The 24,742-nt window shown below is 40.8% G+C and overlaps 1 protein-coding gene across 1 annotated transcript in view; it reads left to right on the forward strand.

Moving 5' to 3' along the window:
• The window catches only part of LOC124545991, a 30,890-nt gene extending 7,949 nt beyond the window's left edge, over positions 1–22,941 (forward strand). Inside the window, exons 2-6 of the mRNA XM_047124960.1 lie at positions 5,230–5,435; positions 5,615–5,744; positions 6,962–7,056; positions 9,053–9,289; positions 20,345–22,941. Of these exons, the coding sequence (XP_046980916.1) occupies positions 5,238–5,435; positions 5,615–5,744; positions 6,962–7,056; positions 9,053–9,289; positions 20,345–20,452 (768 nt within the window). The 5' untranslated portion in view covers positions 5,230–5,237 and the 3' untranslated portion in view covers positions 20,453–22,941. The remainder of the gene's footprint in view (positions 1–5,229; positions 5,436–5,614; positions 5,745–6,961; positions 7,057–9,052; positions 9,290–20,344) is intronic.
• Positions 22,942–24,742: the final 1,801 nt, after the last annotated feature.

Consider the following 24,742-nt stretch of genomic DNA (forward strand, 5'->3'; position numbering starts at 1 on the left):
GCCCACCATTTACAAAATTGTAATTAACACAGTCACTTGGACAATTTGAGTCTTTTCCAGTGCTGGCTATATGATTCTGAAACACACATTTTAGCAAGCTGAGGTTTTCTGTAAAGTGTTGGTTCACATCTATGTGCAAATCTATCAGACTGAATGTATGTCGGAGCACCGCAGAATGAAGTATTCAATTTGGGAACAATCATCTTGGCTTTGGCTGAGGCATTTCTTCACAGTCTCTTTGTTCCAAGGGTGCTATTCCAGCAAGGTATGCAGGAGAGCTTATAAGGCAACTCGTGTGTTGTGCCTGGATAACTCAATTGGTAACAGCATTGCCTGTGAAAGGCAAGGTTCTGGGTTCAAATCCCAGTCCAGCGTACAGTTTGATCTCACAGAAAGTTTCATATCGGTGCACACTCTGGTGCAGAGGGAAAGATTCCTTCAAGTGAAGTACGCTGTGTTAGATCAGCTCCATTTTCATAGGGAGACTGCTCTTTAAACTTCAGGCAATATAAGTACTTCATAGGTCTGGAGCCCTGGGACCAACTGAAGTGGCGAGGTGTTGTAGTACATTGGACCTCGCATTTATGATGGTGGCTGTTAATAGTCACCGCTCAGCCATATAAATTGAGGGGTTCCATTGTTTCTGTAAATTGCATAACACAAATTCTGGTATGTTTCCTTTGAAAAAGACACAGCCACTATCCTTACTCATACTTCCCCAAACCTTATCTTGTGCTCCATCTGTAATGGGGCCATTGTTGACAAGACATTAAACCTTAATCTTCCTTCTTGAGGTCTTGAAAGAAATTACGGGGATGAAAATGTATTAAGTTTTCATGATGTTCTTGTGACGGGTTGAATGACACACCACCTGTTATTTTATGCCTATCTTAACAATAAAATGTCTCGCCAAGATAGAGATGCATGATTAATTGTGTATTGGCCCTCTGTGGTTGAGAAAGAGGACAGTGAATCAAAGTTAACTAGCTGAAGTGAATTGTGATATATGTCAAAGTCAGTTTAATTGTAAAGTAGTTTTTTGTGTGTAGTCATTATTAATCTGTAAAAGATTTTTTGTCTCTAAATAAAAATTGTCTAACATTGTACTAATGTATGGAGAACGTCACCATCAAATGTATAAGAGAATAGCAGAAATAATCAAAACTACTGTTATGGGAAAAAAATCACACAGTTCCATTTGAAGAAACAAATTTGATATCTCCCATTTTCCTCTGTTACTCTTCCCAAGCATTTGACACTTTCCACCTCCCTCAGTTGTTCATCTCCAATCCTTATCTTCCTTTGTAGTTGCAACTATGATCTCACATTTGTTTACATTAAATTTCATTCCTTACTCCCAGTTTCTTCCCAAGCACCCAGCTGTTCCTGAATCTCCTCCTCCATGTTTCCCCATATCGTCAAGTCATCCCCGAACACTATTGCTTTCATCTTGTCTTCTCCATTTTTTTCTGCCTCCTTAGTCATTATCTCAACCACGACCATGATGAAGAGGAGAGTGACAATGCAATGCCCTGCTTCACACTGCTAGTTTCTGGTACTAATTCGTCCTTCTATTTTCCACTTTCACACACTCGGCCTTCCACACTACAATTCTTCCACTTTGCTTGTTGTCTCTTTTTCTACTCCCTTTTTTTCTAGCATTTCCTATGCCTTTTCTAGATTGAGGAAGCCCATCACAAGTTCTTTCCCCAATTCATTGTGGTGCTCGTGGAGCTGCCTCACTGCAAATAAGGGGTCAAAATTTGACCTTGCAGGTCTGTTCCTCTCTCAAGTTGTTCTTGGCTCTTGTTTGGCTTCTGCTCTCCAGGATCTTTTCATACGTGCTATGTAATCAAAAGTATCTGGACAGCCCCAAAAACATGCATTTTTCATATTAGGTGCGTTGTGCTGCCACCTACTGCAGGTACTCCATATTAGTAACCTCAGTAGTCATTAGACATCATGAGAGAGCAGAATGGGAGACTCCACAGAACTCACAGACTTCGAACGTCATCAGGTGATTAGGTGTCACTTGTGTCATTCGTCTGTATGCGAGATTTCCACCCTCCTAAACATCCCTAGATCCACTTTTTCCAATGTGATTGTGAAGTGGAAACTTGAAAGGACATGTACAGCACAAAAGCGTACAGGCCGACCTCGTCTGTTGACTGACAGAGACCGCCGACAATTGAAGGGGTCGTAATGTGTAATAAGCCATCCAGACCAGCACACAGGAATTCCAAACTGCATCAGGATCCACTGCAAGTACTATGACAGCTAGGCGGGAGGTGAGAAAACTTGGATTTCATTGAGCGGCTGCTCATAAGCCACACATCACGGCGGTAAATGCCAAACGACACCTCGGTGTAAGGAGCGTAAATGTCGGACAGTTGAACAGTGGAAAAATGTTGTATAGAGTGACGAATCTAGGTACACAATGCAGTGATCCGATGACAGGGCGTGGGTATGGCGAATGCCCGGTGAACATCATCTGCCAGCGTGTGTAGTGCCAATAGTTAAGTTCGGAGGCGGTGATGTTATGGTGTGGTTGCGTTTTTCGTGGAGGGGGCTTGCACCCCATGTTGTTTTGCATGGCACTATCACAGGACAGGCCTACATGGATGTTTTAAGGCCTTCTTGCTTCCCACTGTTGAAGAGCAATTCGGGGATGGCTACTGCATCTTTCAACATGATCGAGCATCTGTTCTGTGGCAGAATGGTTATATGGCAATAACATCACTGTAATGGACTGGCCTGCGCAGAGTCCTGACCTGAATCCTATAGAACACCTTTGGGATGTTTTGGAACACCAACTTGGTGCCAGGCTTCACTGTGCAGCACTCCGTGAAGAATGGGCTGTCATTCCCCAAGAAACCCTCCAGCACCTGACTGAACGTATGCCTGCGAGAGTGGAAGCTGTCACCAAGGCTAAGGGAGGGCTGACACCATATTGAATTACAGCATTAGCGATGGAGGGCGCCACAAACTTGTGAGTCATTTTCAGCCAGGTGTCCGGATACTTTTTATCACATAGTGTATCTTGGCACATTGCAGTACCAGTGTGACTCGCCTGCAGTTTCTGCAGTCCTTCCTACTCCCTGTCTGAATATAGGGGCAATTTGTGCCCTCTTCCAATCTTTTGGTGCCTTCGTCTCACTTCACACCATCCTCATCATTCGATATGGCCGCTCTTTCCCAATTTCCCCTGCTGTCTTCACCATTTTGACATTTACTTTGCCCATACCTGTGCCTTTCCTGCTTTCAATCTTGTCCAGTGCCATTTCCATTTCTTTCCATGACAGTCCTCCCCCCACCCCCACCCCCTTCCCCCTTGCCTCCCTCCCAGAGTTTTTAATTCTACCTCCTTCAGTCTATCATCCTTATCTCCTAGTCCATTCACCTGCGCCCCCCCTCCCCCCCAACCCCACCCCTAGAGTTTTTGCTTCTATCTCCTTTAGTCTGTCATCTTCATCTCAAAGTCCATTCAGATTTAGATTTATCAAATGCTCACAGTACTCCTCCCACACCATATTCAGTATCTCTTTGTTATTAACTTCTTTCCCCGTTTCTGTCATTATTGCATCCTCTCTCAAACCTCTCCTCTTACTTTTGACAATTCCATGTAGTACTTTCTTATTTCCTCTGCTCTCTTCCTGCATAATATTTGTTCATTCTTCCATCCAGTTGCTTCTCTCGTCAGTCACTTTCGAATTTTGCTCATTCAGTCTTTTCTTGGAACCATAGTCTGAAGGCCTTGTTCTCCATTCCCACTAACTCCTTGACACTTTTATTCCACCATAGTGTCTCCTTCCACCATTTTCTGTGATTTGTCTGTACACATACACCTACTGCAGCTTCTACTATAGCACTTTTAAATTGTCCCAATTCCTCTTCTCCTGTTTTTTGTGCATACTTTGGTAACTTTTCCTTATAATATCTTGTTATTCTTTCTTGACTTCCTTTTTGTTCAGTTTTCATATGCTAATTCTCATTTCCTGGTTCTCTGTCTTCCATTCTGTCACGAGTCTCATTGCCCATCATAAGAAGCCAGTGGTCATTATCCATTGCCGCAGATAGTAGTACCTTTATATCTGTTAATTCCTCTTTGTTTCCCAGTCAGAGAGCATGTAATCCACCAAAGATTTATGCACTAGATTCCTGCCATACCACATTATTTTGTGGCTCTCTTTCTTCTGAAACCAGAAGTTACCTACCACAAAGCCATTTCTCATGCAAAATTCCAGCAATCTCTTTCCATTTCTACTTTTCCCATCCTTCTGCTCCCAATACATTTTCGTTCTCTTATCTTTCTTTACATATGTGCATGTTCTAGCCACTCATGACTATTACCTCGTATCCATTCAATTGCTTTTGTAGTTCTTCCTTAAACTCTTTCTCTTGAGATGAGCAGCCCACGTGAGGGGCTTACACCTGAACCTGAACCATCTTCATATTTCTTCTCTTTGTTCTTATTCTGATCTTCATTATTCAGTTGCTTATCCTCTGTACCTCTTCTTTCACACTATCCCTCACAACCACCACTCCCTTTTTTCTTCCTTCATTTCCACTCCAGTACAATCTGTAACATTTCCTCAGATTGCAGTAATGATTTAAATGCAGGTTACACTATTTTCTGTTTTGCAACCCTTTCTATAAAGTAGTTCTTGACTAGCAATAAATAGTGGTTTGTGAACTTACAAATTGCCAAAATGTATCCATACACATATAGTGTTTCATAATTGTATGTAATTCAAAAATGGTTCAAATGGCTCTAAGCACTATGGGACTTAACATCTGAGGTCATCAGTCCGCTAGACTTGGAAACTACTTAAACCTAAATAACCTAATGACATCACACACATCCATGCCCGAGGCAGGATTCGAACCTGCGACCGCAGCAGCAGTGCGGTTCCGGACTGAAGTGCCTAGAACCGCTCGGCCACAACGGCCGGCGGATGTAATTCATGTTTGTATGAGACATCATAGCATCTACCGTAAGTGTGATGTATGGTACATATAACTTACTAATTACAGCAGAGACTCACTAGTCTGTTGTTCAACTCTTTGGCTAGTTTTTGAATGTGCATGTCTTCCCTTCATTCAAATTTGTGTGTACTATACTGTCTAGAAATAATTTTTCTGTCTAATATATTCTTTGAGCATTGCATTACACACACTGATAATGTATCTTTTAATTTAATATATCAAAACATGAGCTGCTTGTTGCAGGTTCCACAATGAACTATGGACGGAAGACCCCAAGTATGGGGACACCATCTGTCTATTCTCATATGACAAACAGGTCCTCTGCAGGTTTAAAATCTTCTCGGTCACTTCGATCATTAAAAACACCATGGTATCAGAAACCAATATTACAAGATGCCATTATCCTTGATTTACAAAGAGGAGCTCTTGTGGTAGCTGTTTATTCACTGGTAAGTGTGTACTTTAATTGTTGGGGTCACACTTAGAATTTGTGTTACTATGCATGTGTTTTTCAATAATGTTGATGTGAAACTATAGTCTTTGTCACAACTTGTGAAGTACTGCATAAGGTTTACTAGTATAAGACAAGTTTATTATTATTGACATCTGATTAATTTTAATTCCACAGGTTCTCAGTCTGTTTACAATCAGCACGGCTGTATTTGATATTTACTGCCTTGCAATGGCAACTCCTGGCTCGACTCATTACGGATATTACATTATCAGCTTTGAATTTGTTTATGTTGGCAGTTTGCATGGTAAGATTCAACTAGTCACATGGTAACTTCCAAAATCTTATTATTCTGCAGCTGTGATGCGTGTAAAGCTATAGGTTTCCATAAATGAGGCAAATATTGGTAACAAAATAAGAAGACAAAAAGAGAAGCTATACTCACCAATTGGAGACACTGCAATAAGACAAAACTCTAATGAAGGATGTGGTATCGTTTACATAAACTTAACTTGACCACTAGGTCCAACTTCCTGTGAAATTGATTTGGTCCCATGTTCAAATGAGTTAAACCATCTGCATTGTTGCAGTAGGTGATACTGATTGTGAGTATGTCTCACTCACAGGTGGGAACGGACTGCCAACAGTGAAATTTGTATGGTATGTTTGTCACACAAAAAGCTGACAGTAGATCATAATATTTCATTCCAGTGTGAAATTATGATCATTTGTTATTGAAGGACGTTCTTCTGCTGCATGTATCGGTATACTTTAGGATGCTGTCGAACATGAAACATAAACAATATATTTCAGCTTGTTGCACAACAGTTGAAATTAATAATGATAAACACTATTCTGTGATATAAAAAATAATAGTTAATTATTTGAACCAGTTTTGTGTATGTCTAATGCCACAATATTTCCATACTCTGATTACAGTTACTTGTTAGTTGAAACTTCATACCTCAAATCTGAGTTCCTCTGGTCAGAACTCTTAGTGTCCTGAGCAAATTGTGCACAGTTGTCTGTGTGCCACAACAAAGTGTCAGTTAGTTTGCTGTGTTTGAATAGTGTGTACATGTTAAGTCTGCTAGCAGTACGAGTTACTATTGTGACATAGTGGGTATGACTTGATATGCCCGTTTTGGCAGCCCACTTTCTTTTCTCACACCTTAACCTAAGTGCAGCTGACAGTTGTGTCAGCATTGTAAGAGCATGTGGCACAAATCAGTTATCAAGTAATTGTAATTAGGCTGTGGTATTGTTACTTTCAGTAGAGTAATTAATGATGTTTCTAATAATACTATTTGTTAAGACTCACAGTAGTAAAACATATAGAGATAGAATGGTATTGTGCTCCTTAATTACTATGTTGTCTTGAAATGTTTCATTCATTTTGAGAATTGTTAAGTTCATTCACATGGTTTTCTTTTTTTATTTTATTTTAAGCAAATACTGTGTTTTTATATCAATAAAAATTTCAGAGACCAAATTTTTCTAATCACTGTTTGATTTTTTTTCCAGTTCGAAACGCACTTGTTGTGTTTGCATTGTTTTCATTAATTGGAGGAATGGCTTTATTCGTGACAAGCATCATGCTTATTATTGCTCTTCGAAAGGTGACTTGAACTTATTATTTGTAATTATGAAGTTCCAAATGTTAAGCAGCAATATATGGTTGTCATTCTGTTGTTATCTTGTCTTGAAAAACTATTATTTGTTTAAATAGTTTAAGAAGTATTTCTGTTCTGTGCTCGATGAAGAGGATTGTATATTATATTGGATTATTTCATATTTACACAGTATTGCATTCATTTCACTCCCTACAATTAATAATCATAACTCTTCTATATGCAGTATAATTTACAGTGTGTAATTTAGATGAAAGATATGAAACATAAGGCTATGCTGAATGATGGAAAATGGAAAGGGAGAATTTTATGCTTTTATAATGTAAACATGATCATAAAAAAATGTGCTAAAGTGCTCAACATCATAAATAGTGAGAGAAAAGGACATTTAATATCTTAAAATAGAAAGGAAAGATAAGGCACACTCATAAATATTCTAGTCACAGGAAATTATAGTGAATATATTGAGTTGGCATTTCAGCTTGTTGCATGTAGGACTGAACATTTATCTTCTCGAAATTTATTTCTTGTCATTAATCTATTGAATTTCCTTGCTTTGGGGTTGTATTAGCCCTTGAAATGTGACATTGTGTGTGTATACCAATATGAAGTAGATAAGTCGAATTAAAAGAACGGTTCTCCAAGGTTGTGCTGTTGTGGAGCTTCTAAAAACTAAAAGATATCCCAGACATTCTGTTGTTGTCAAGAAGATTGACACAGTACAAGCCAGTACCAATATTAAGTTAGGAACAACAGCAGGGGAAAACATGATTTTTTTAAAAAATGGCATGGTTATTTATCATTAATAATCCATGCCTCAGCAGTATAACAGTATATTGCTGATATTATGTGGTGGAATATGAACAAAAGTGCTGTAAAATTTTTCTTTCAGGTTTTGTGGCTTTTTAGGTTATATGAAGGAAAAACACCAAATAGTTCTCCAAGCCTTATTATTATTATTATTATTATTATTATTATTATTATTTTCCTTTGTTGACAGATGTAATGTGATTATTTGGATGGCGTTTTGAACTTTTAAATAGCCTGAAGCTTACATATTGGGATAAATGATGCTGGTTGATACAGTCTGTGATAATGAACTCTGTTTAGAACAGTGGTTCGAACCTTTCTGAGACCATGTGCCATTGGTGTAATCAAATGTTCGCTAGTACTCCTCCCAACCCCCATCATCATTGTCAGCATCTAACTAAAATGAAACTAATTTTCTTTGACAAAAGATAAATGATATTAATTTGTTGTAGATGTTTTACTAACTCTAATAATAATAATAATAATAATAATAATAATAATATAGTTCTTGCAGCAGTGTAGTACCCTTTACATAGTTAACTGTTGTTTTGCTGTCCATTAGTTTATTGGTGTGAAGTGAATAATGATGCAATTTCTGGTCTGTTGTGGGAACTATGTACATCTTGGAGAAGGCACCTTCATGAGATATTAAAGCACATGTTATGTGTATGTCTCGATTTTACTGTGTTAAATGCATGGTGCAAAGTAGAAATTGTGTGTGCAGGGGGTGAACTGTATGAGGAAGATGTTGCTCTTACATATGTTCCACAAACTGTAGCCCCCACCACATTGTGTCAGTGCTAATGCTATCATTTGGAAAGAAAAGTAATTATTGGTAACTTTTGTAATGTGTGATAATCTTTTGCTTTTTGCATGCAGTTTTGCCCTGCTTGTTTCTTTGTTGTCAGTCCATTTTCCATCATCACTATATGATCACTTTGTCTCAACTTTGGTTTTGTAGTAGTCACTATCACATCCTCAACTCCTGCCCTTTATCCATCTGTTTATTTTTCTATCCAACATGTACCTTTCTATTGCTTGTTACATAACATGCAGTTTTTGAACTGTTTGCACATTTTAACATCCATGTTGAAGAGTGTTATCTGTGATATGACACCATTCATTGTGGGCTATCATTCTGTTGTTTCACAAGTCATTCTGTTGTTTGTTGCAGGAATATGAGAAGAAGATGGTACCATGGATTTATTGCTTTGCAGCATTTACACTGTTCCGATTATTTGCCTTCGTATTTGCATCTATTGTGAATGACATGATATTTTCGTACAATATTGCCATGTGCTTTTTGTGGATTATGTTTTCGGCTGCTAATGTGTATGGCTTTCTCTTGGTATATTCTCTGTACCTGGAACTTTGTGATTTGACGAAGCTAGAAGATCTGGCACATTTAAGAGTAAGTGTGAAAATCATGTGTGGCTACTTTTATACCCATAGTTAGCATAGTCTAGTTACACTTGTTTGCATGATGTAAATAGTAAAACAGCGCTTTCTGCAATTGTGCTATTCATTTTTGCAGAGTGAGTGTATGTATATATATTATTTTTTGGCATTTAGTTTATAAACAAGTATTGCATATCGTTGATTACTTCTTTTGGCTGCACTCAGTTAATGCAGTTAGCAGTGGCAGTTGTTTTTGTGGTTTATCGTTTATAAATTATTTAGATCATATTTTTTGGTAATTGCTTTTTATGTAGTACGATATATGAAAGTGTTTCAAGATTTTGGCTTACTTTTCTTTCAGTGACCATTGAAATTACTTAAGGTACAAAAGTTATTTGATGTAGTACCTTTTCTTTCAAATAAGAATAAATATTTGTGAGAAAATATTTGCCCAAATAGGTACTAATGGAGCAGGAGAGAAACACAATTTCAAAAGTGTTGTTAAATCTTAAACTTTCAAATTTTACTTAAATTCTTTCTTCAAGATTAAAACAGGAGCTGGAAAGGGCATGTGCTCAAATGCTTGAGGGAAGGGAAGTCAGTATAAACTGTGCAGGAGAACACACACAGCACAAGATATCTTTCAGCAATTACTTCTCTGTAAGAATGTGTGCATGTCTTTTTTTTTTTCTTATTCCCAGTCTTCAAATCGATGAAAAAATATTTAGAAAATTCGTGAGCAGGATGAATCGGAACAGAACCGACAAACACGTTGAGGCACATCTTCTGAGTAGTGTGGTATGAGGGGCCTGTTACAGAGTTATTGCGTTTTGTTTGGTTTCTTGCCCCAGTTAGCTTTGTATCTGTATTGTACTGCAAATAGTGCAGAACTGTGCATATGAGAATGTTAAGCACTGTATGTTTGGTTTGGAAGCGAACTTGTTTCATTCCTTGTACTTGCTGTTGACAGTAGTAATGCCCACTTTAGATTTCGTCCTTAATCTTGCATTCAGTACTGCTCAGTTGCGTCTTGTGTTGTTTCTGGCAGTTAGTTATGCACTGACAGTGATACACAGCAGTATGGATAAGTTTACTGAGTTCGGTGATTTGCACTTCATATGTGACTTCACTGAATGCAATGAAACAATGACACAACACTAAGCCATTCCTGCTGCCAATGTATCATAGGATTAAATTTTTGCTGGGGATGTTGCACTACTCTATGTTTTGTGTGGTACCTTCTAAATGTAGTGTATTCCAGCTTTTATCACTTTTGTGATATCTTTTCATGGGAACAAAGTTGACTACAGTAAAAAAACAAATAAATCATAATTACATTATTTCTCTGTAACGAGACGCTGGAGAGAGTGGGTCCCTTATGCCAAAATACCTTGAAGGTATCCCTGAATGAACTCTGAAATTTTGCCAATGAAGTTCTGGTTCACCCTGAATATTTTTAAAGATGTACATTTGTCAACTTTGCTCACTGTCATTTCTGTTTCGGTAATTGGCAAGTTGACACTCCCCTTGCTTAATATACGTTGCTAGTATTTGTCCTTCGCATTCATTTTGCTTACAAAATGAGGGTATTGGTAATGGGTTGCACATAATGGCTATTTCATAATGTTGTTGAACATTTACAATATATTTGACAACACCATTTATGAAAATGAAAACCTCAATTTGTTATACTTGATGTTTACTGTCATTATTATGCAGACTGAAGTCCAGCCAACCTTTCGCACTTTTCCTTATTTGTTGTGTTTCTTTTTTCCATTACTGGAAGCCTTTTCTAAAATCATATATTTCATCTGAAAATGACACTCATTGTTTTACGTTATTGGCTTAATGTTTTCTTGACTTGGAATCACAGGCAGAATATGTGTTTATGGGTTGCATCCAATCGTTACATGTTATGGCATACGTTGTAACAGCGACCAGAATGGTTGCGGGGTTGAAGTGACGGAAAACGCGGCGGGATCCGCGGAGCAGCCCGCGAACAATAACACGATGGAAGAGGACGCACACGACCAACAAAGGACAGAACGAACAACAAGATCGAAACAACGGAGTCACAAGAAAACCTAACAACCACGTCCACTCCTAACACAGAATAAGAAAGTAAATAAGGTGTCTAAGGCGAGGCGATGTGTTCAGAGACTTACGCAAGGTTAGACTGGCTGGCTGAGCGAGAGGCAGGCGCTTAAGTACTCTGTCGGGGGGTGCCACTATTGGCCGCCAGAACCACGTGTTCCACTGTGGCGCCCTCACACTAAATGCGGGCCAGGAGGCGCACACCACCACAGCTTAAGGCGCGATGGTGCAGAGACCTCTAGGGGTCTTTGACATCCATGACATCTGGTGGGGATTCAAATTCCGCGGCGCGCGGTACCAGATCCCTCCCCCCTAAAACTTGCGCATAGGGGCGGAAGCGCCCCGGACTGTGCCAATATGGGCGGCAGTGGGAAGAGGAGCCAGGCTCATCAACCGCTATTGGCGGGGAGGAAGGGACGCCTGAGGTATATATGACAACCGGTCCAGAGTCTGGGGGGGGGGGGGGGGGGAGGAGCAGTCGATCCACCCGGAGGCGGAGAGGGCCAGCGGCAGGCTCGCGGGGAGACGGCAATCGGGGGCAGGGACAATGACTCGAGGACCACGTCCGTACCTGATGGAGGTAGGGAAAGAGGCGGCAGCGCGAGTCCCGTGGGGAAATGCGGGCGGAACTGATTATGATGGCGGCACTCTAACCCTTTTGACATCTGCACCGACATCACACGCCGCACATGGGCCACGACGACCGTGACGGGTGTCCAACCCACCTTGCGCCCGTACTCGTGGGCCCACATGGCCGTGCCAGGGGCATACTGCTGCGAGGGGGGAGGAGGAGGATGGCATCAGCAAATGGAGCAGGGTCCGCGGCTGTTGCCCATGAAAGAGCTCTGCCGGACTGCGTCCGTGAATTAGTGTAGTGCGATAGGTGCTCAAAAACAGGGTGAGGGCCGACGTGGTTGGAGATGTGTTGACCACCTTAGTCAACTGGTGTTTAAAAGTGCTGTCCACCGCGCCATTGGACAAATGGTTGAAAGGGGGGCTACGGATATGTTTGATACTGTTGGCCTGACAGAAGTCATGGAAGGAGGAGACCGTGAATTGGGGACCATTATCGGAGACCAACTTATGTGGCAGGCCCTCAATGGCGAGAACCTGGGCCAGGGATGTTAGTGTAGCCTCCTTGGTGGTGGATGCCATGCGGACAACGTATGGGTATTTAGAGTAGGCATCAACAATGAGTAACCACACGGACCCCAAAAACGGGCCCGCAAAATCGATATGGATGTGATCCCAGGGCCGGCGAGGCACAGGCCAGGGTGCAAATGACTGGGGGGGGGGGGGGGGGGGCTTGCCTGGTGACACGCACAAACAGTGCACCCACGGACCAGGCACTCAATATTACTATCGATGCCAGGCCAATACATATGCCGGCGAGCCAAAACTTTAATACGGGACGTACCCCAGTGACTGCGGTGTAACAAACCAACCACCCAATGGGCATCCGACTCTGTGGCCAACAGAAGGACATCATTGACCACAGAGAGCCTGTGGGACAGGTGCCCCCATGGGCTGAAATCGGACTGCATCCAATGAGTAACATAGGATGGCCACCCGTGGACCACGTAGTTGAGAACCTGCTGAAAGATAGGGTCGCGGCGGGTAGCCGCAGCAATGTGAGCAGCCATAAGAGGCAGACCATCCCGGCGGGCGGAATCAGTGTGAAAGAAGAGGACCTCCTCTTGGTCAAAGGCAGGATTGGGGCCTGTTGGGAGACATGACAAAGTGTTCGCGTTAGCATGGTGGGCGGTGGGCTTATACTGGATGGTGTAAGCGTAATTACGTAAAAACAATGCCCTGCGCTGGAGACGTTAAGCCGTCCACGCTGGAAGGTGACAGTAGGCTCCGAAAAGTGTGACCAAGGGTTTATGGTCTGTCAGGAGGCTGAACTTTGCCCCAAACAGATAGGTGTGAAATTTTTGGATAGCGAACATGATCGCCAGAGCCTCCTTTTCAATCTGGGAGTAGTTCCGTTGTGCTGGGGTCAGTTTCTTAGAGGCATAAGCGATAGGCTGTTCAGAGCCATCAGCATCCTGGTGGCAAGGACAGCCCCAATGTCGTATGCCGACACATCAGCTGCCATAACCAAGGGGCGGTCAGGGGAAAAGGGAGTAAGGCAAGGGGCGGACTTCAGCATTGCCTTTAAACAGAGAAAAGAGTGGTCACAGGCAGGAGTCCAATCAATAGGTACCCCTTTGAGATGCAAGTGATTGAGGGATTGAGCAACGGAGGCAGCTTGGGGCAAGAACTTTAAGTAATAAGTCACTTTGCCCAAAAACACCTGGAGTTCAGATAAGTCCTTGGGACGAGGAAGGGCCTCAATGGCCACGACATTATTACCCGAAGGGCGAATGCCATCTTTGCTAAGCCAGTGGCCTAACTATTCCACTTCCAGTTGAAAAAAACAGCACTTGCCCAGCCAACAGCATGAACCAGCAGACTGTAGAGCGTGAAATAAGGCGCTTAGGGTTTGGAAATGTTCCTGGCGGGAACGCCCGGTGACCAAGATGTCATCCAGATAATTCACACAGGCAGGGATAGGCTGTGTAAGCTGCTCCAGGAATCACTGGAAAATGGCCAGCGCCGAAGAGACACCAAAGGGAAGGCGCTTGTACTTATACAATCCGAAAGACGTGTTGAGAACCAAGATGTTCTGAGATTCGGCATCCAAGGGCAACGTGGTATGCCTCAGTCAGGTTGATCTTGGAAAAATACTCTCCCCTGGCAAGCTTCACAAGAAGGTCTTCGGGTAAGTGTCAACGAGGGACTGAGCATTGACTGTAGTGCCGAAGTCCCCACACAGCCGAAGAGACCCATTGGGTTTCCGTATGACCACCAGTGATGTTGCCCATGCACTGTAAGTTACAGGCTCCAGCATGCCAGCGGCCTGGATCCGATCAGGTTCCTGCTTGACCACTGGCCGTAAGGCCACTGGAAGGGGCTGGGCCCGGAAAAAGCGAGGCTGTGCATCCGACTGCAGGGTGATGTGCGCCTGAACGCTGGAAGCACATCCGAGATCTGATGCAAACAACGACGCAAAAGCGGAGCACAGATCTTCCAAGTCCTGAAAGGGAACAGCCATGGAAACGACCTTAACTTCGTCGGAAATTGAAAAGCCAAACAGCTGAAACGCATCCAGGCCAAAAATATTCGAAGCCGATCGATGGTCGATGACAAAGAGGGTAAGGAGCCGGGGAACACGCTTGTATGTCGCCTAGATGATGAACTGTCCACGTAGGAGAATGGAACCGTCTCCGTAGGTGACCAGATGGCAAGAGGAAGGCGAAATGCAGGAGAGCCCAGCCGGGTATATGTCGCCATATTAATAAGGGAGACGGTGGCCCCTGTGTTGTCCTGAAAACTGACATCCTCAGTGAAAATGCAGAGTGTGAGGAAAAGCTTCCGCACTGTCATCCTGTGGGACGACCGATTGCAGAGCATGGACTGTATCTTGAGACCCAGGAGGGGCTGGAAAGAGCGAGTCGAACAACTACGACAAACCGATCGGATGTGGCCCTCCTTGTTACACAGCATCCACGTTTTCCAGCGGTGGGGACAGTCAGCCCGCGAATGGGCAGTAAAGCACTGTGGGCAAGATGGAAGTGGACCGGCGACAAGGGGCGACCAAAGCCGCCGATGCCATAGAGATGTAGAACAACGAGGAGTCCCGATGGCGTTGGCCTCTGTCGGCCGGGCCATGTCGCTGCTGCGAGGGTGGAACCCGCCGCGATCGCCGCCACCTGTGCTCACGTCATAAGCAGCTCGTTAGCTGCTTGAGCAATTTCAAAGGAGTGGGCAATGCGGAGAATCTCTTCCAAGGAGGGGTTTTCAAGTTTCAGTGCCACAGTACAGACCTCAGGATCAGGAGCCAGCTGAACCACTACATCCCGGATCAGGGAGTCCGCATATAAAGCCTTACACTGCTGATTGGTGCACGTAAAATTGCATCGACGGCTGAGACCCTGCAAGTCCGTGACCCAGGAACGATACGATTGACCAGGCTGTTTATGGTACTATTGGAACTCCAGCCGAGAGGCGACAACATGGTAGCATTGGGAATAATAGTTTGTCAACAAAAGGCAGATCTCCTGGAAAGAGAGAGCCACAGGATTGGACAATGGTGCCAACTTGTGGAGAACAAAGAACGTGTCCGGGGAGGCCCAAGACAAAACAGCGACCGCTGCAAGGAGTCGTCCAAGACCTGAAAAGCCATGGAATGTTGTTTCAGCCAATGTAAGTAGGTTTCCCAGTCCTCTTTAGCGTCATTAAAGGGTGGAAATGACGGCGGACGCGGGAAAGCATTGGACACCCGAGGACTCTGAAGCTGTTGTGGTAACGTGTCGCGAGCATCGACTTTGTCCGTTAGCAACTGCAGCGACTTTTGTAAGATGTCTAACTGGAGCTGCTGCTTCTGCATGAGCTGCTGCTGTTGCTCCAGCAGGTAGGCCAACTTCGCCTCCATACCAACAATGACCGCCGTTTACCTCGTCGCCAAAATGTTGTAATGCCGACTGGAATGGTCGGGGGGGTTGAAGTGACGGAAAATGCGGCAGGACCCGCGGAGCGGCCCACAAACAACAACACAATGGAAGAGGACTGACACGACCAACGAAGGACAGAACGAACAACAACAAGATCAAAACAATGGAGTTACTAGAAAACCTAACAACCACGTCCACCCGTAACACAGAACAAGAAAGTAAATAAGCTGTCTAAGGTGAGGCGATGTGTCCAGAGACGTACGCAAGGTTAGACTGGCTGGCTGAACGAGAGGCAGGCACTTAAGTACTCTATCAGGAGCGCCGCTATTGGCTGCTGGAACCACGTGTTCCACTGTGGTGCCCACACACTACATGCGGGCCAGGAGGCGCGCGCCACCACAGCTAATGGTGCGATGGTGCAGAGACCTCTAGGAGTCTTTGACATCCATGGTGGGGATTAAAATTCCATGGCATGCGGCACTTTATCATTATTGATGTCATTAGATGTGTATACTTCAACTCCAGTACTTGTATAAAGACTGCATATGTCAACTGTAACTTCTTTACTATTAGGGAAAAGTTATAGTTCTTTATCGTGCTTCTTGGTTTTCGTTGCTACGGAGATTATTATGCCAAGAACAGTGACCAAATTTAACTTTAGCATTCCAGATGAAACATATCACTTAACAGACACAGATTTTACAGGTGAAAATATCATAACATGAGAAATTGAAGCATATCTCCAGAAAATGGCTGCAAACTTGGATGGAAAGGTCCGGAAAGTTGATTTATTTGTAGTATGTGTAAGTGCTGAAAAGTTCAAGTTCCTGGAGATTGGAGGTACATGCTGTATCAATTTGTCGCTTTCTGTAGAGGAACTGAGTACAATGTCACCTGTGAAATTGGAATGGCATTAACCACATTTCAGTAATGACCTCTATTTGTTCAACAGTGCGCATGATTATCCCCACAAAAATTAACTTTTCAGTAAAATTTTACGCCACCACATGTATTTGGAATCCCCAAATTCACAGCTAAAGTGATGACAGTTTTGCGTTAATAGAATCCCTACAATACAGGGTACAGATCACTAGATGCTTCGTATGTGTAAAAGAATACCAATTTGCAAGTCAATCTATATTGGATGGCACTTGAGTAGGAAGGAAAATAACAAATCAATAAAATAGCATAATTCACCTATAATCTCAATAAATGTTGATATCTGATGGGTTGAAGCGGATGCTAAGAGTAACAGAATGAGGTGACGACTTGCTGATTTTGACACTGAGATGCAACATGTATATCAAAGAAACCTGAAAACCTATAATCAGCTCTGAAAATGTGGTCAGCTAGCTCAGAATTGGGAAGGGGGGAAATAAGTACAGATCGGTAGACCAAAAAATGACAACAAATGAAATACTGATTAACAAAGCAGCTCTTAGATGGTAACAGATAGAATGTTGCTCAAATTAGAGTTCCCAGGAGTTACTGAAATGGTTGTTCTTGTGTAAAGTCAATGCACTGTGTTAGCCTCCAGATTACACTGCAGCAGTATAATGAGGTTGGTGTGGTGTCAGATAATGTAGTGAAAGATATTACTAGTTGTCTCTTTCCACACTTAAAAAAGATTTACGTTAATGAATGCTTCTAGTGACAGCCACACAATTTAGCTCCTTGACTAACATTCTAGTTAGTTGCATCTGATTGTTTATTTCAAAATGAATATTTTGGGATTTCAGCTGTGGTCCATTTCAAGCAAAATTTCTTCTGCTTGCTACAATGGATATTAAATGTTAATCATTTGTTATTCTTCTTGTATTCTCTCTGTTGCCATTTCAAAATTCAAAGTCAACATTATACTTACAAAATGGAATTCTGTGAAAGACGGGACGGAAGATGTATTTGTTGAATTAATGAAAGCATTCACATTGTAGCAAAATAATTTGAACCATTGAGTGATGTCGCTGATACATCTCATCACCAGTCTACCAATGGCCTTGCAGTGCTACATCCTTTGGTGAGAAAAGTGTGATTAGTGTATTTTGGAGTGAGGAGATGTGCTCTACTTGGGATGAAACTTTTTTATTTATATTGTTATGGTTGTTTGACAGTCACTTATAAGTCCTACATATCTTGATTTCACATCAAAAAATGCCACCATCTTTGCACATCTGCTTTTCATGGCTGCTTCATAGTTACAGCACCAAGGCATACAGCTTGGCATGTGTCGTAGAGTTCATCAATGAACTGCATAAACTGTGGGAGCACTTGTTATTCTTAAGTGACTACATGAAATCTGCAATGCATGTTCTGTTTATCCAGAGAAACCAACAGAGAAATTTTCAGTTGTCTGTTCTCTTTTCCATATTAATATGTGTGTTTTATGAACAGAGCTTAATAAAATTCCAGTTCATTATTTTACGATTATTATGAGAGAAGTTTGAGAATTGAATTACTGTTTGTACTATTGTGATGTGCCAACCTGTGGTATAAATTATTACAGCATGCAATAAAATCAGTTTCCTGGCATTTTGACAGGTCAGTTGAACAGTGTTTGGTCACTCTCTCACCGTCAAGGGGTGACCATACACAAAGAAATAAAAGATCACTGCTAAACTGACTTTAGGTAACACATGGCAAATTAATCTCCAATAAGACAGCCTATTTCCACAACATAAAAAAGTGTACCGTTACCGATAGCTCTTTATTATGGGCTCAGTGACTAATAATTTCAAGTTTGATTGCATGGTTAAGCAGAAGTTATGCTCCTAAACATACCATCACAATTGCCAAGTTAACGCTCAGTTTGCTCCTTTTTTTTTTGGGTCCGCAGCTGCAAAATCAGGAAAATAGAGACCTTACATGTGATATAATAGATACTTCATGTACAACTTTCTTTTTTCTTTTGTAATACAAACATTCTCGAAATACACATATTCTCACCTGGATAGACGAACATATTATTGCACCATTCTGGGATTCAGGTAGGCAAACCTGCATCCAATTGAATCAACCTCATGTATTAATAATGAGGGTTGATGAGCTGACCAGCCTGTATATGATTTTTAGGTAGTTTCCCGCATCCAGCTAGGTAAATATCGGGCTGGTACTCATGTCCCACCTCAGATACACACTACACAAACATTTAGAAAATGTTCTGACACTTCAGCAAGAGATCTATCCTAAATGCAGACAGATGAGGTACGGTACACAAATTCCATCCCGAAGGAGTGGTGGCATCAGAATTGGCATCTGGTTTCAAACTGTCATTAAAATTTGTCAAACCTCATATAACAATGCTGACTCCATAGAAACAGGAACAGCCAAGGAAAGCGAAGAAGAAGGAGAACCATTTTCAAAATATCAAAATTTCAATTTCAAATGCACTTGCATATGTCAATGTCTCACGCAATATCACAGTGTGATGTGACCATGTGTTCACAATATCTGTAAATATATGCTGCTAAAACAAAAATTGCAGCAGGTTTCTACAGACATTATCTTGTGCAAATACTATTCAGGCAGTAATATGAAACTTGCAATGCTCTCAATGGGTTGCACAGAGATTATTTCAATGTGGTTCTGCTACAATTTTCATTGTCCATTTATACTGCAGTATTTCCTTATGATCTATCAATGCATTTTGTACAGCTACTACCTACAGCTTTTTCAGCTGAAAGAACACAAATGGATGGAATCATTATGCTTTCGAACAGTTTTGGGTACTATCTTTTAGGGCACTTGAAAAGTAAGTCTGTTAGCTAAACACATTTCTGTAGCTGTGTAATTAGTTTTTTTAGATATAGAAATTTTCCTATTGTGCAGTAAGTAGCTGGTAGCTAAAGTATGCCACAAGTTTCGTGATATTTGATCAGAAATAGTTCACCAAGTTAGGTCAGTATGTTCTCCACTGGTGTAATTAACTTGGTATGCATTTAAAGTCTGTCTGTTTGAAATGTGTAAGGTTTGGTATAATTGTTGATCAGCACAACAATCAAGCAAATACTAGTAGCTATGATGCATTTCCAGAGATGTTATAGCGTATAGTCAGAAGTGTAGGATATTCCAAATGTTTAAGAAATTATTATATTATCTGGCCTTTCACACCTTCATTTTGCTTTGATGGTGACATCTAGTATTTGGTATTTAAGCCGAGGACTGAGGCATATTTTTGTGACAGATGTTTCACTTCCTACTGGTGTCATACTAAAAAATAAATTGGTTTTTAATATTCTGTACACATTTATAGCCTGTAATGATGCTTTTTGTGTATGCAGAAAATTCAAGGGTTGGTGCATGTAACAATAGCCAGCTGCATTTAATCTCGTCTTCAATTTTGCACTATTCCGCATGGATGTTTTTATGCACTGTTTTGTGTGCAAGTGTGAAAAATAATACCTTAATTTTATTGTGATATTTGTTGTAAATGCAAATGTAATTGTACTATGGCTGAAAAATGTTTCGTTTTCTTTTTCTAGATGGGCACAATGACATCTTTGAATGCGTCTACTACCCACTCCATAGCAGGATCTCGACCAACAACACCCCATAGCACAGTCTCAACAGCTCCTGCAACAGGATTTTGAAATGTGTAGACAGGACTTGACATAAAATGACAAAGAATTGAAATTAGCAGTGTGGATGGTCCCACTTTTCTAGAAATAATTTACACCTGATGAGTGCTGTTAATAAACAAACATTATTTTTACAAATATTATTTTTTGCGTGATGCCATTTGTCAGTAGTTTAAGATTTTTGCATTTAGAACTTAACTTGGTCATATTTACCCATCAGTTTTGAAGAATAAGTGCAGTTTTTGGTGTCATGCCAGTATTTTGCGCTACTTGTCATAAAATATGTGCAGCTGTAAACCACAAATGCACTTGAAAGATTTTGTCTATGAATTCAGTTAAAAAAAGGCAGGCTTTAATGTTTCTGTTTATTCAAGTGGATTAATTCAAATCTCAACTGATTAAGTGTTAAAGAATCATAAGAATATTATTTGTATTTCACCCGTTGTCATGAGATTCTTTTCCTCTGTGAGAAGTACTTAATTTGACAGCATTGTAATGTATGTATACTCGCAAAGAAAAAGACCCTGTTCTTGAATCTCATTCGTGTTTTGGAAGAATGTATCGTGATTGCGAGTCTTCACTTTACAGTATGATACTAGAAATGTTATTGTCTTCTCTATTGCCGTCGAACAGTTCATTGTCATAAGAAAAACTGTGTTCACAGATTATTCATATATTTCACATACAAACAGTGATTTTAAAAGTGAGAGTTGACTTGTCTATAAGTCACTTATAGCTTCACTGTAGCTGGACAGTGTATATTTTTGATAGATACTATAAAAGTGAGATTAATTGGATCAAAAGGAAAGTTCGCTTGAAAAAACTGTTAAATTGCAGGCAGACAGAACGACTGACCAATACTTACGCTTAAGATGGGAAAGTTCAAATACTGCTGATACATAAATTTGAATGTAGGAAGTAAAAATAACATTTAGCCACCAGAACTGTTGTCCTTTTCTATGGGAGAAAAGACTGGTAGCTTGGGGAAGGTTGGAAGGAGGAGCATGTAGCTTTGACAGATGTCCCAGTTTGGGGGCTGTGTAACCTGCACCTCTTTCTCGTCAGCGTCCAAGGTATTCCTCTTTTCTTCTTGAGGAAGTACTAGCAGTTCTGAAAACTAGACATTATTGTTTCTATTTTTAAATTTGCATTTTTGGTGCACATATAATAGTGCCTCACGGTGTCAAATACTGGTCAGCAATGCCATCTACTTGTATACTGATTTGTCGATACAGAGACTTCGTGCATTTATACTAATTTCAGTCCAATCAGTAAAAATGTGGTATATTACAGAATTTAAACTTTTGCACTATAATTAATGATTTCCAAGTTCCTGGCTTTGCAACAGAGTTAATGTTATCATTCTCCTTCAGCAAGATTTTGACAACCTCCCTAAATGTCTTTGTCAGGTGTCGATTGCAGCCTTTGAGTTGGCCTTAAATTCTGTAAGATTTTTATTCTTTGACAGTGCTTGTAAATATCACTAGAGTGGTGTGCAATGTGTGCTGTCCACAGTTTTGTTAGAGTCCAGATGGCAAGCATTGAACTCTGCACATGACACCTCATGAAGACAACTAGAGAGGTTGTCAGAATATCATGGAAGGACGAACATTTCAGTTTGTTTTGACACATCCCACTGAATGAAAACTGTGTGCCAGCCTGGGTCCCGAACCCAGAACAGCTGTCCAGGCACAACTTGTGATTCACCCTCACAACTTACTGGCAGAAGTAATGTTGTGAGTTGTGCCTGGATGGCTGTCAGTAAGAGCATTGCTTGCTAAAGGCACTGTTCTGTGTTAGAATTTGAATCTGGCACGCAATGTTCATCTGTCAGGAAGTATCATAGAAGAAAAGTGACAACTAATCTGGCAGCAGAACCCAGAAACTTGGAAAGGTAGCTGTGTGAACTTTGGCAGTATTAAAGAAAGAAAAAAAAATTTGTTGTTGTTGTGGAAGAGTATTAATCTTTACTTCCTGCTATGAGGAGCTCCTTCTATTTTAATAAATATTATATTGTGAGGTACCAAAAGATTCATTTCAGTATTAAAACAGAGTTTTTTAGTACAGTCTATTTAGTTATCATCAGTATTCTTGGTTATTTCATAATAATTGGGGATGGAACATGTAACAAATAATATTGTTGTGTGTAAAAGGTCATGTGGAGTTATTTGCTGTGCAGCATTTAAAGTAATTGTCATGTCAGTCATGTAGCTGGCACAATAACTGTATAGCATTGTTTGAATCTGTATGTTTTTCTTGAACTGGAGAATCTGCACTTTTTATTGTGTTTTATGTGCTACTATGTCCCTATTTTTTAACTAGTTCATTATTATGACTGGTCAGAGTATATCTAAGTGACAAGTTTACATGTCCAGTAAAATATTGATGTGTTATATCACATTTGTGTATATCATGAGCTTGCAAATCCGTCCAACTTTTTATTATATTTCTTAAATATTTTTTGATTATACAGGTTACAATAAATATTTTAATGAATTTGAGTTTTGTATAACGTGATTATGCCAACTGTTTTCCTTTCAATACTTGAAATATCTGAAGCTAAAGAACTAATCAAAGAATCTTAGGAATCAATGAAAAGTGAATGAGGTAAGGTACTGGCGGAAGTAAAGCTGTGAGGATGGAACGTGGGTCGTGCTTTGGTAGCACAGATGATAGAGCACTTACCCACAAAAGGCAAAGGTCCCGAGTTCGAGTTTCAGTCGGCACACAGTTTTAATCAGCCAGGAAGTTTCTGTCTCATTGTTTGTGGACCCCTAATACAGCTGACTTGATTCTCACTGGGGTTTTGAGTGTACTGGCATTTAAGATAACCAAGAGACAACTGTAGTCATGGCAGCTGAATGATGCAACACAGCATGAGATTTCAAGAGAAGTAGTTTCAGTAGATTTCAAGTTTTCTTTTTTACTGTGGTGTGTTTTCTGAACAATGTGCACTGTAGCAATAAATCAGCTGCAGTGTAAACTTGAGGATGAAAATTAACTGTTGCATTCAAACAGGGGAATATGTGGTGATGCGACATTCTCTCTTCCAGCTGACACATAAGCCATGCAGTATGCAGTAAACCATCGTACTTGCACAGTAGAATTTACGAAACGACCAGTTTAAAATTTTAAACATTCATTTTCCAGACAAAACTTAAGATTACTGGCATTAGTGTACAAATTCTACTAGTAATGTTCTTATATAATCAAACTGTAAGAATATTTACAGTCAGCAGTCATGGGAAACTTGAATTTGGATGCTTGACAACTGAAAATGGTTTCTCAGTCATTTTTCCTGAACAAGTGAGATGGAATATTGTATTCTGGCCACTCATTGCTCTGTGCCATCATGGCAGGATGACACACTCAACTATTTCTGTATGCCTTCAGTAATAGATGAAAGTTTAGTTTGATCGCCTGTTTGTACTCTTTCAGATTCATAGTATGATGGGTGGTCACACTTTCACATTGCACATTGGAAAGACAAGTTGTCCACTTGGGACTTCCAGATATATCTAGTCTCAAAGATTATCTACCCACACTCCATATGTCATGCAAAACTGTTATCTACCTCTGATCAATGCAGTAATTTCATCAGTGTGCTGTTGACCAGTTAATCTGGTTTTCCCACCACTTGCTGATTAGTAGAACAGTTTGAGGTACTGAATACAATGAGTTCAAATTTTTTGAGAAATTAGGGTCAGAAGATATTTTGGAACATTCACTTATGCTTGGAACTTGGAAGCGGGCTGGAATTTTAACATACAGTTTCATTCTTTATCAGACTGTCAACACCTATGTGCACTCGTAGACTACTATGTGAGAAATGTTTAAAAAATGCCAAAATTTGTTAAGAAAACTATCTGCAGGTTTGTAGAACCAAAAGAAATCATGGTGTACGTATGCCAGTGATCATCAAAACTTTTTTGTTCAGAAACCAATACTGACATTGTGGGGCAACACCTCAGACCATTTGTCTACTGAACTTATTACTTGGTAACCTTCACAGATCAGCATGTTATGAGTCAAAGATTAGCATGTTATGAGCCCACAATAGACTAGCAATAGTTAAGGTGCGATAAGTTGGATGTTGGCCTCATCCTGAAAAGTTTTTGTTGGCTGTTCTGTTTCAGATTGCTGCCAACTTCAGAGATCACGAAGCTGTGACATTGTAATTGCCTGACACAGTGTTGTGTTGGTGAGAATATAATCGATAACAGTAATTGTTTAAAGATATGTCCTATCAACTGATGCCTTCTTTTAGTCAAGTTGTGCTATAATTTTCAATTTGCCCCAATT

Source organism: Schistocerca americana, chromosome 8, assembly GCF_021461395.2.
Source record: "Schistocerca americana isolate TAMUIC-IGC-003095 chromosome 8, iqSchAmer2.1, whole genome shotgun sequence".
In the NCBI taxonomy this organism is placed as follows: domain Eukaryota; kingdom Metazoa; phylum Arthropoda; class Insecta; order Orthoptera; family Acrididae; genus Schistocerca; species Schistocerca americana.